The following is a 12,757-nucleotide window of genomic DNA, read 5'->3' on the forward strand; positions in this document are numbered from 1 at the left end:
ATACATTTTAGTTTATGACTGAATAGATGGAAAATGATAGAACAAGTGCAATATGTTTGAAAGGCTAGCCAGTTTGATTGATCCCTTAAGGGAAGGATTTCCATTTCTGGTCTTCGATTTCCATTATTTGGCATCTTTTAGATGTTTGCCTGCTTCAACGCACCCTGATACAAATGACTTTGTCCTTAACAGACTTGTGCAGACCTTTATAACAAACCCATGGTGATCCATTGATTAGAATCAGGTGTGTTAAGCAGACGATGGTCCTTAAGGACTGGAATTGGACACTCCCACCTTAGTGTGTCCAGTCGTCTTCTGCATCTTTGTAAAACCATCTAACAAACTGCATATCTTTTTGATTCTCCTCTTGCCAGAAAAAAACGATTTAAATAAAAACAGTGAACAAACTGTGAGACGTCTTAAACAATTTTCCTTGGACAGACAAGAGTAACACAGGGAGTGGACGGAAGGAAAATGATCCCATGCACATCAGATATTGTTGACTCCATAGTCGGCTTAAACTGTTATTGATGTGAATATCAACTGAGGCAATCGATGGTAAGTGCTGAAGGAAAAAAAATAGTTTGCATGAACAGGTTCATTCTTACGTAAGAGTGAGAAAACCAGCCCACAGGTTGCAATGCTTTTCCGATGTTTTGGGGCGGGATCTTCTTTATAAAGTCTCTCACTACCCCCCTGTTGCTGAGAGTCAGCTCCTAAGAACGATGTTTGTGATTTTAGCTGCTGTAGCAGTGTTTCTGGAGGCAGTCTCTGCCACCTCCGTAAGTGATTTACCAAGAACATTTTCTTTTTTAATATAGGCCCTATTATGTTGTAGTGTTTTCTAGTTAGTGTCCATTTATGAAACTATAGCTCTTCTATTGTTTTCAATTGACTAATTTTGGCAAAAAACCATGCATATATATTTTTTTTACAATTGCGCAGACTTTTCATTGATTATTACATATTCATGAACTCAGTCATAAAGTGTAGTTCAAGAGAGTTTACATTTTGGACTTACACATCAGCTCCATCTCTTGATCTTTTTTCTGTTTCATATTTGCAGCTCGGGACTGTGTACACCGAGGGAGGGATGGTGGAGGGTGAAAACATTCGCCTTGGGTTGTTGGTAAACCGTCGTTACATGGACATCTTCAAAGGAATTCCCTTTGCTGCCATGCCTGGAAGGTTTCAGAAGCCAAAGCCTCACCCTGGTTGGGATGGTGAGTAGACTAAGTGGTACAATCATCAGCTCTGCTGTTTGTAATACTTTGAGCTGAAAACCCAGTCATTTTACCCCTGAATCATTGTTGTTTCATAAAAGCTCTGAAAAGCCAAGTCTGCTCTGATTGGTCAGTTGTTTAGCCAACAATGGTGGAGTGCTAGCAGCTGCCCCTTTCTTAGTTTGAGCTATGCCAAACTGGTCACATGGCATTTAACTACTAAACAGACTTTCATAGTTTGACTTGCTGGACTTTGATAATTGATAAGCCTGTTCAGTATTAGGCCAATGTATCATAATAATACATTTAACTTGTAATGCACTTTACATTCATGAATCTCAAAGTGCTACACTTAGACCATTATTCATTCATACACATCCTCACTGGTGGTGGTAAGCTACATTTATAGCCACAGCTGCCCTGGGGCAGACGGATGGAAGCGTGGCTTCCATTCCGCACCAAACGGCCCCTCCGACCACCACCAACATTCATACACATTCAAGCACATTCACACGGGGCAAGGTGGGTAAGGTGTCTTGCCCAAGGACACTACGACAGCAACTGGGACGGAGCGGGATTGGAACCGCCGACCTTCCGATCATTGGACGACCCGCTCTACCACCTGAGCTACTGCCGCCCCGGCAGAACACACAATCTGTCTTTATTATTATCATTTTTAACTTCCACCCCTCTCACACTGTGTGTGTCTCTGGTCAGGTGTTCTAAAGGCGACTGAATACAGAAAGAGATGTCTTCAGCTGACCCTCCTTCAGACTGAGACCAGAGGCAGTGAGGACTGTCTTTACCTTAACGTCTGGGTTCCTCATGGCCGCAGAGGTAAAGATTGAAAGATTATGTGAGAACACCATTAAGGCGAGTTAAAATTGCTGAACTTTATATTCCTTCTCTAGTAGTGTCTAGTAACTTGCCTGTCATGGTGTGGATCTACGGAGGAGCATTCTTGGTTGGAGGTTCGATGGGTGGAAACTTCCTGGATAACTATCTCTACAGTGGTCAGGAAATTGCAGATAGAGGAGAGGTTATAGTGGTGACATTGGGATACCGTGTAGGAGCCATGGGTTTCCTGAGCACAGGAGACTCTAGTATGCCTGGTAGGTAACTGTCAAGACTCTGAAGCTCAAGGTCCTGCCTATTTTTACCAATGGAGCATTAAAACAGTAGCGGTATTTAGTGTAAAAGTATCTGTCTTTAACCGTCATCAGGAAATTATGGTCTGTGGGACCAGCAGGCTGCCATTGCATGGGTGCACAGGAACATTCGATCATTTGGAGGAAACCCTGACAACATCACCATCTTTGGAGAGTCTGCAGGTGGAGCCAGTGTTAGTTTTCAGGTGAGAAACCTTGTTCTTAGTTTGTTTGTCTTGGTCGAGGTAATTGTGAAGACAAATAGAGATTAAACTAAAAAGATCTCTTAGTTTATGAATATGATTCGAAATCTGTTTGAAGACCAGACTAAAACGTTTATTCTTCTCTCTTAACTCACAGACTCTCACTCCTCACAACAAAGGTCTCTTTAAGAGAGCCATCTCCCAGAGTGGCGTTGCTCTTTGCCCTTGGGCAATCAACAGAAACCCCCGCAAGTTGGCTGAGGAGGTAAATAACAGCTTCTCTGACTGGTTGTCTGTTTATTCATTTGGAGTACTTTAAACACGTACATCGTGTTTACTTTGTGTAAACTTCAATGATATGTCGGGATGTTTGGAACCAGATTGCCCTGAAAGTCAACTGCCCCACTGATGAGAAAATGGCTGCCTGTCTGAGGATGACCGATCCTGTGGTCCTGACCATGGCGGGTGATTTGTCTCTGACCAGTTCCCCCGACAGTAAGCAACACATACTGAGCAGTTTACCATTTCAATTCTTAGTTTTGCATCCAATCTTCACTGTGGTATAATTCTCCATCCGATCAAGTATAAAATGACAGTAAAGAGAGATTAACAGGGAATAAAAAACCCTCCACCAGAACCAGACTCAGGGAAGGTAGTCCTCTGCATCAAGATAAAATAAGATAAGATAAGGTTTGGGCACTGAGAAAATAGGAAAAGAGAGATTAGTCCGGGATATCAGCCTATGAAACACAAAAGAGTAAATTAACAATCCTAATTGCAACAATAATAATGAAAGAGAGATGTGCATCACTCCGTGTATACACCAGCGTAACTAAAGAGATAGTTCAGGGCACCTGAGTCAGCCCCAAATACAACCTTTGTCATAAAGGAAGGCTTTATATGATATTGTTCAAAAGTGATGGGGCTCATATTTTTAACACAATGCTTGTGACATAGTTGTTATTAATACATTTCAACTATTACCCATCATATTAAGATGGAGATGTTGTTGAAATGTAAAACAAAATTAAAAATACCTAGTTCAGGAGAAATATATATTACAAGTGTGTGATCTTATGTATCAATGTGAAACCTTCCCAGTTAATTTATATTTATAATTTGTTTTGAAATAAATCTGACAAACATCTGTAAAAAATAACTGTTAATTGATTAATTATCCTGCTACGTGTGTAGTTTATTCATTGTAATAACTCAGTTTCAAAGTGGTACTCTTGTACTTGCACAAAAAGCCCTTTGATACTTCGATGAAAATGGATCCTGACAAATATGTTTCATCTGCCAATTCTCATATGTATTCAAAAAACATTTAATTCTATATATTTAGCAAAAATGTCAATACCAGATATTTACAGTATGTTGTCAGTACTGTATAAAACCGCTTGTTTGACTGAATGTCTGTTAGGTCCGATTGTGTCCAACATGGCCCTGTCTCCTGTGCTGGATGGCGACTTCCTGCCAGACGAGCCTCAAAACCTGTTCAGCAACGCTGCAGAAATCGACTACTTGGCTGGAGTGAACGACATGGATGGACATTTGTTCACCGGTTTTGATGTTCCATCGGTCAACTCTCATTTGGTGTCTACCCCTGTGTAAGTTCAAGTTATTTGGTCTGGTGATAATTCCAAAATAGGTTTATTGAAATTTGATTATGCCTGTCGAGTATTTAGTACTTTTGGCTGCAGGAAAGTATTTTACCAGATCTCAGTATTAAATACTCTCTTTCTGATTGCAGTGAGACTGTGAAGAGACTCTTGGCTTCCTTCACAAAGGAGAAGGGCCAGCTCGGTTTGGATAATGCCTACTCCACATACACCTTAGACTGGGGATCAAATCCCAACAAGGAGACGATCAAGAAAACTGTTGTGGCCATTGAAACAGACTACATCTTCCTAATTCCTACACAGAACGCCCTTTATCTTCATGCTTCTGCTGCCACGTGAGAATGATTTCTTGATCAACATTTGTCACAGTCAGTTTATTAAATGCAATCACACATGGGTGAGGGGTTAAAAAAGCCAATAAAAAAAAGCCAATAAAGCCTATCTGCAGATAGTTTTGGGTGTAGTCCATTGAATTGAATTTCAAATGTCATATTGACCATCTTGTAAACAAACTGTCCAAGTACGTTGGCTTGTTCTACAAGATCAGACACTTCCTTCCTCTGTCTGCCCTTGTTACTTTGTACACTGTAAACTACTGCAATGTGATATGGTGCAACACCTTCACAAGCCATCTTAAAAAACTATAATCTTTGCAAAAGAAAGTCATACGGGCCCTGTCTTGGTCAGAGATAAATTCCCCCACCCACCCTCTATTTCACCGCTTTGAGTTGCTAAGACTGGCTGAGTTAAACGATTATCATAATGCTTGTCTTATGTTTCAAATTGTCAACAGGCTTAACCCTAGACTTAGTAGTCTTGTGCCAATCTCCAGTCCTCAGCACACATACCAAACAAGAATCAAACCATTCATATTAGGGAAATGGCGCCGACATGTGCGCGCCAGTATGAGTGTTGTTTGCAGGGGGCCGCAGATTTGGAATAGGACTCAAGGTGTTGTCTTCTATCTCCAAGTTTAAAAGACAACTAAAAAAGAATCTATTACTAGCCTATATATAATATAAAATGCTTTTTCATGGACTGCTGGAATGTATGTGTGTGACTGTATGTGTATGTAATGTTAAGTATGTATGTTAAGTGTTTTTTTGTGTATTTTTTATGCATTTATCCATCACCATCTCTTTATAGATGGTAACTGCTTATACCATTGACTGTACCACTACCCTCATATGAACTATGGGCCCCCACCTATGAGCTTTCCGAGCTTCCTTGGGGGACCCATTCACTCTACCCGTTTAATTAAATTGTATTATTATAATTATTATTATGGTATTGTGAATAAACTCAAACTCAATTAACATGGAACATCCCCTTTTTTATCCCATTAAAGAACTGGACGCACCTACTCGTACCTTTTCTCTCAGCCCAACCGTATGGGGGGCCTTACATTGCCCTACCCTAGTTGGATGGGAGCTGACCACGCTGATGACTTGCAGTACGTGTTCGGGAAGCCTTTTAGCACGCCACTGGGATACTGGCCTAGCCATCGTGATGTCTCCGGCTACATGATTGCCTACTGGACCAACTTTGCCAAAACTGGGTAGAGATCTGCATAAACACAACCGTGTCAGTATTTTTTTTTTTTTAAAGAGAGCCACTCACTAAAAAAAGAAAACTCTTGTATTTGTTTACAGAGACCCTAACAGTGGAGACTTGAAAGTCCCTGTTTCCTGGCCAAAATTCACCACCTCAGGACATCATTACTTGGACATCCATTCTAGGATGCGCAAGGACAGTGTGAAACAGATGATGAGGACACGCTACGTTCATTTCTGGTCTAGTGTCTTTCCCAACCTACCTTCAATCATTTCAGAATAAAGATCCTGTGTGTACATTGGCCAACTTGAAGTGAAGATCAGTGTTATCAGAGGCACAACATGAGTGTTAAGTTCATGAAAAATAAATTGTTATGGCAGACATACACTCATGTCTTGAGTTTCATTTGTTCACCGTAGCTCAGAAGATGTCTTCTTTCCTTCTTCCTTCTACCTTAAACTTACCCGTTGCAAAATACTTTATTCATGCCCAAGAGAAAATTAATTGTTGCAATTTTCATGATTTAAGTATCTTCAGAGATTCATTGCCCAGGTTTATTGTCGTGTGCAGGAAGGATCTCTTGTAGCAGTCTGTGTGGCAGCAGATCTGAACAAGTCTCTGACTGAAGACGCTCCATGGCTGAATCACAGGGTTGTAAAGACAATGCTCAGGGTTGTCCATGGTCTTCTTCATGTTATGAAGTATTCTCCTTTACACATTTAGCTCCACAGGCTCCAGAATAGAACCAGCTTTCTTTATCAGTTTGTTAAGTTCATATGACTGCAGATGTGATTGAACTCTCCACAACAGATTCATAGAAGATATTGAACAACTTGCTTCAAACACTGAAGGGCCTAAGCTTCCTCAAGAAGTAAAATCTGCTATGTCCCTTCTTATAAACAGCATCGCTGTTGCGTCTCCAGTCCAATCTTCTGTCCAGGTCAACACCAGACTCCCGATACTCCTCTACATCTTCTCCCATGATAGAAAATCTTTTGGGCTTAATTCTGGCTCTTCTATAATTCACCATCATCTCCTTTGTTTTGTTCACATTCAAGATGAGATTATGCCAGAAAACAGTTAACCATTTTTCTGTACTCAGTCTCTTGTCCATCACTGAGACACCCCACAACTGCAGTCATCGCAGTATTTCTGCAGATGATAAGACTCCGACTTGTACTAGAAGTCTGAGATTTACAGTATGAAGAGGAGTGGTGAGAGTACAGTCCCCTGTGGTGCTCCTGTGCTGCTGACCACCTGGTCAGAGACAAAACTCAGAGACTGTGGTCTGTATGCCAGGTCGTCAGTAATCCAAGTGATAACTGGAGTACTAATGCAAGCTGGATGGTGTTAAATGCACTGAGGAAATCGAACAACATGTAGCACCCTTGTAGACAAATTTGTAATAAAGCAATGCTGAATGGACCAGTAGGTAGTACAGAGCACAGTGAAGGGTTCAAATGAGACTATGAGACAGCAGTGAACTTGAACTTTAGTGGTGAAAACGGCAACACAATAAAATAAACATACATTCAAAACAAAGACAAAAATATTAGCGCTGTTGGGCCACAGCCCTGTGTTGAACATGGGAAGACTTAATTCCATTTTTGAGGCCTAGTCTGAGGCCCAACTCTGAGGCCAGCCTCGATTTTCTTAACGTTGACCGCAGGGTTTGAAATAAAGGAACCTCCAAAATTACTTAAGGCCTCAGCAGGCTTTGCATTTATGGCCCTTCGGTGATAAGGAATAGCCTCCTCATTGGGCATGAATCCCAAATTGCAGGAGGGGCCGCTGCTGATTTATGGCAACCCAGGCCCGGCTATAAAGAGCAATCTCCCCCCTCTCTTTCCTCTCTGGAGTTCTCTGTGAGCTTTGAAGAAGGCCACAGCTCAAAATTTTACAATGAAGAGCTACTAGCTATGGGCCGGCCTTCTCCATGATCGTGTCTGAAGAAGCTTCTGGGTGCCTTGAAATGGCAACCATAGTCTGCAGCGCTGCAACCAAGGGCGAAACTTTAGTTTCAGAGGTGGGGGGGACACAAGTAGGAACGGCAAATTTGTGCGTGTAGCTGAATCGTGGATGTGCAGTGTGGCTTTGTGAGACTATGTGTGTGTGAATGCCAACAATCAAACAATTTTAGTATGCATTTACTTTTTTAGACAACTTTTTTTTTTTTTGCCCCTTTTGGGAAAATGCTGGATGTGCATTCTTGGCCAGGCTTGATTTTTCCTTTTCAAAAGCTTGGGCACAGAAAAAACAGGATTCCATTTACTCCTCCTTGTTTATAATGGAGCCAAGGAAATTCACGGTACCACTTCTCTTGATCTTAAGGTTTTGTTGCTGAGATGCTGTTATACAATCACTTTTGGGCTAACATGGTTGGGTTCCTGCCTGCCTGCACTTCTTCACTTGCGCCTGTCTCCACATATTTCTCCTATGAAATATGAAAATAGATCATGTACATTCCTTCCTTTCCTTATAAACAAACCAAAATCACCTAACCATTTACAACATATTAACCTACCTGCACTACAGTGCTACTGCTGCTGCTTTCCCCTGCCTCTCTCTCTGAGTTTGAGCCTGTGGTGTAAAGTCCAACATTACAGTTAGTGAAGTAACAGCAGAGGGAAAATATGCTTTCCATACTCTATACAACACACACAACCAGAGGCGGGTAGTACTCAGTTACAGTAAGATTTTGGATAAATTGGGCTTTTAAGAGTATTTTTAAAGCAAAGTTCTTTTTACTTTTACTGGAGTAATATTGTTCTAAAGTAACAATACTAATAGCCTTTTCCTGGCAGTCTGTTGTCACCTTCAAGCTCTCTCTCTCTCTGTGTGTGTGTGTGTGTGTGTGTGTGTGTGTGTGTGTGTGTGTGTGTGTGTGTGTGTGTGTGTGTGTGTGTGTGTGTGTGTGTGTGTGTGTGTGTGTGTGTGTTGGTTCTCTCTCTCACTCACTCACTATTTTTATATTTAACATCTTAGCTAGCTAGCGACAATAGCATATAAAGTAATGTTGAGTAATATTTGGCTACTCATCTCTGCACAGCCTACCTGCAACACAGCAGTGCTGATGCTTTTTTGTCCCGCCGCAAAAATGTATTTTAAACTGAGCTGCCGGCTCCTCTTCATTTCTGCTGCCGCCGCGTCCTGGCTGTCTGCCTGTGAAGGCTGATTTATGGTACTGCGTTAAATCGACGCAGAACCTACGCCGTATGCTCTGCGTCGATTTAACGCGGAACCATAAATCAGCCTTGAGCAGCACTGACGGGAGAGGGGAGGAGGGAGGGGGAGCGCGGGCTGCGGGGCTGCCGGGCCGTCAGTACGTTCGCACAGTGTCTTGATGATTCGCAATTACAGGCTGAGCCTACCGTTAGTTTTTAAACTATAAAAAATGGTTTACATTGGTTTTAGGTTGGATGTCCTTCCTGAAACAACCAGTACTGGAGATGAGGGGGGATGAGGGGGGATGACAATATTTGACAATTTTCACCTGTTTCAAGTACATTTTCACTTGAAATAAGTAGAAAAATCTGCCAGTGGGACAAGATTTATCTTCTCATTACAAGCAAAAAAATCTTGTTCCACTGGCAGATTTTTCTACTTATTAAGTGAAAATCTACTTAAAACAGGTGAAAATTGTTGTTTTAAGTGTAATGAGATTTTTCTTTTACTAAAATGAGACATTTTAACTAGAAATGAAACAAATATTCTTGTTAAGATTTTGAGTTTTTGCAGTGATCCATTTTGCTTATCCTGTGAAGGACAGAGTCATATTGATAAGTTCAGAAAACTGTTTTTTATTGTTGTGTTTTGATGTATTTGATGTAAGCCCAGTGGATATTTAAAGCTTACAGAAGGCTGCATTTAACTGCTGCTATGTCATTCCTGCAGTATTTCTGCAGGTGTTTTGGTCAGTGCTATTATTTGTAATATATTATATTATTTGTAATCGGCACAAATTATCTGTCCCCATATGATAAAATCCACCATCCCCCCTGATTTTTTTTTACAACTCGAGTACTGGAAACAACCCTCCAAATGTATCATCTTAGGACAGTCACTATGAGAGTACTGGTCTGAAACATCCTACTGGTAATGCAGCTGGGCATCAACCCAGCAGCCTTTCCAGTTGGAGGGAAGCTTACTTCCTCCAGTAAACTGCCAGTAAGGTGGGAGACACATTTAGTTTTAGCCCAAAATATGTTGGAAACCATCAGTATTAATCCTATATAGTGTAACAAATGAATAAAGAATGAATGGATCTATAAAATCATTATATAGGTTTTATGGCACCACTCAAGTGGCAGTCTGTTTCAGTTCCTTTGTCAAATTGTCTTTCTGAGAGATTTTTTATTTTTTTAAACTGATCTTTTCCCCTTTTAAACTTTAATTTTTGAAACACATGTTTCCATCTTGACTTGGATGCTTTACTTCTTGGAGGATTTCTACAGGTGATTGTGGCACCTTTTAACATTTGTTATGATGAGTAGCCAAGGCAACAGAAACGTGTTACATGTTGAAGCAGTACATTAATTTCCAAAGAACCATCTAATGTTCAGAAAAAACCTCAGATGCAACTGAGTTGAAGAAAGGGTGAGGATGTTGAGCAGAAGAAAAATGGAAAGCAAAACAGAATTGTTTTTGAACATTTTCTCCTCTACCATCATGTGAGGGTGTGAATGCACTGTAGCATCAATCAGTGACAACAGGGGCATCATGTTTTTCAAGACATGGCTACAGAAGAATCTTCTGAACTCCAGTACATCTCTAAATGGGTTTTTGACACACATGGGCCAAAGGATTCGGACAGACTAACAGGAATACAATGATACACTGTTGGATATAAGTTTCCATGCAGTCGACTGAGAGTTGTGTTAGCCGCGATCCTGCACATGACGTCATCATGACAGTTGTCATTAAAGACAACACTCCAATGTATTTCAAAGTAATTTACAGTACATATAGCTAATTTCCATCCCTGAATTAATAAAATATTATTATCTTTACCCACTTATTTTTATGTAGGATCACAGGGGTCTGCTGGAGCATATCCCATCTTTCTGTGGGCCAAAGGCAGGAGTACGTCTGGATACCACAATACTGTTTTTCCATGTATAATTGAAATCAATTCAATTCAATTTAATTATGCTAAAATTTAGCAACCTACAGAAGAAGCTTCTTATTTTTAAGACTCACAAACCTTCTCCTCCACTAGATGTCGCAAGTGCTTGATGTAAATCAAAAGAGAAAACTATAATATCAGTAATATCATTATTATCATGTCCATAATAATAACAGTACAAAAATATTCACAAACCCCACAGTTGAATTAATATACGGAGCATTGTTCAAGCCAAAACAACATAAAAAGGATAAATATGGTATTTTATAACCACTTGCATATGCACCTGCGTTCACACAGATCCAGGTTAGTCCTTAAACAACTTTTAAAAACTGAATTTTACTCCAAAAGATCATCAAAGAGAAAAAAGTTTGCAGACTTCACAGCTTCCTGAGTGACACACCGGCTCCAGAGGACGGCGTCCGGCCTCCGTCGGTACTTGTCCTGATGCAACGATCAGTGCAGCCCACCGCCCTGAGGTATTGTTGTATGACACAGGCACAACACATCACATACAGTACACTTATCCACGCAGCAAGTCGGGTGGCAGGAAAAGGGACCAGACGGGGGGACCAACCCCCCCACTCTCCATCCTCTGACCAGCGGCTCCCAGGTGAACCGAGAGCATCAACGAGATGCAGCGGTGGCTCCTCTTGCAGCATCCTCATCGCTCTTACAGACACCTCTGAGTTTAAAAGTCAAATTGAAAAGGTTAACATGACCATTTTTAACAATCCAGCAAAGTTTCACACCAGAGGAACTTATTTTCACACTGCTTTTTCCTGAAAACAATTCAAAAAAGAAGATAGGAAGAAGCTATAGGAAGAAGAAAGTGAGCAAAAGCAAGCTTTTACGAGTAAATAGAGAAGAAAGATAGGATGCCCCCCCCCATACTCCGTCCCTGAAAGCTACCCGCAGCGGGCCCGAGTATGTAGTGTTGCTCTCTCTCTCCGTCCGAGAGCCTGATGAGGTATCTTGAAACAGTCGTGTAGTCTTGTGCATTCATGCATGAATTCTTTTTATTGTAGCGTCTGCTAAAACCTTAAGAGTGAAGCCCAACTAGAAAAACCTTATTAGCTACCTTTGTGAAAATAAAGATAACAAATACACTAATAAATGCAGAAAGGTGAGGAATAAGGAATTAATATACAATTGTAAAAATAACCATAAAACAATGTAACATAAAGCAATGAACAGAAAACAATAATCAAAAAAGTAGGACAGGACAGGCTTCACGGTAGATCCCAGGGTTAAACATGGGGTATCCAACAATGACAAAGGGGGTATAGAATCATGACAGGAGTCCAAAATTGGCAATCCTATCACTGCAGATTTCATAGCAATTCAGATGTATTCACATTCTGTGATAATTAAACAATAAGATAAAGAGTACTGTGAGGGCTTGTGTGCAGACCTCATTCATCCACCAGCTCAGGGCCAGTTTTTGCTATGGGCAATATGGGCGACTGCCCAGGGCGCAATCCGGGTGGGGGCGCACGGGCGCTCTCAAAAAAAAAAAATCGTTCTGACAGTTCTATCTCAAATCTGTTCAATGGGCTGTTATTGCAACATCAACATCTCTTCATGTGTAGACAATGTTGGTAATCTGCGCGAGGAGCGCAGGGTTTTGACGCTGCGTGATACGTCTCCGTAATGCTCTGTCGAGTGGCTTATTAAAACCTGAAGACAAAGGTCTCATTATCACTTGAACCCCCACCTCCAGGCGCGAGAGAGGCGGGGGGCGGGGGGCGAGGGATGATTCCAAGGCCACACACAACTGCTTCCAGATAAATTGTATTACATTCATAAAAATTATGATATCTACCCAAATGTAATGAATTGGGTTATGTGAAAAATGTACACAAATAAAAGAAAAAACAAA

The 12,757-nt window shown here is 41.0% G+C and overlaps 1 protein-coding gene across 2 annotated transcripts; it reads left to right on the forward strand.

Moving 5' to 3' along the window:
* Nucleotides 1-675: 675 nt before the first annotated feature.
* On the forward strand, nt 676-6,135 carry LOC133455419 (bile salt-activated lipase-like). Of its 2 annotated transcripts, none has more exons than XM_061734455.1 (11): nt 676-782; nt 1,067-1,223; nt 1,941-2,060; nt 2,135-2,335; nt 2,447-2,577; nt 2,732-2,839; nt 2,955-3,069; nt 3,998-4,184; nt 4,328-4,531; nt 5,545-5,754; nt 5,849-6,135. In XM_061734455.1, exons 1-11 carry the CDS (start codon nt 726-728, stop codon nt 6,030-6,032), a joined length of 1,674 nt encoding a protein of 557 aa, XP_061590439.1. In that variant the 5' UTR covers nt 676-725; the 3' UTR covers nt 6,033-6,135. The 2 variants fall into 2 exon arrangements, with proteins under 2 accessions (XP_061590439.1, XP_061590440.1); XM_061734456.1 differs by having other exon boundaries at nt 2,138-2,335.
* The last annotated feature ends 6,622 nt before the right edge of the window (nt 6,136-12,757 follow it).

The sequence above is a fragment of the Cololabis saira genome, chromosome 11 (assembly GCF_033807715.1).
Source record: "Cololabis saira isolate AMF1-May2022 chromosome 11, fColSai1.1, whole genome shotgun sequence".
NCBI classification, from domain to species: Eukaryota; Metazoa; Chordata; class Actinopteri; order Beloniformes; family Belonidae; genus Cololabis; species Cololabis saira.

Coding starts and splice junctions, on each gene's coding strand:
- LOC133455419 (XM_061734455.1), top strand. CDS start 726: ATGTTTGTGATTTTAGCTGCTGTAGCAGTGTTTCTGGAGGCAGTCTCT. Junction 2,336..2,446: donor AGGAGACTCTAGTATGCCTG/GTAGGTAACTGT, acceptor AACCGTCATCAG/GAAATTATGGTCTGTGGGAC. Junction 3,070..3,997: donor TCTGACCAGTTCCCCCGACA/GTAAGCAACACA, acceptor AATGTCTGTTAG/GTCCGATTGTGTCCAACATG.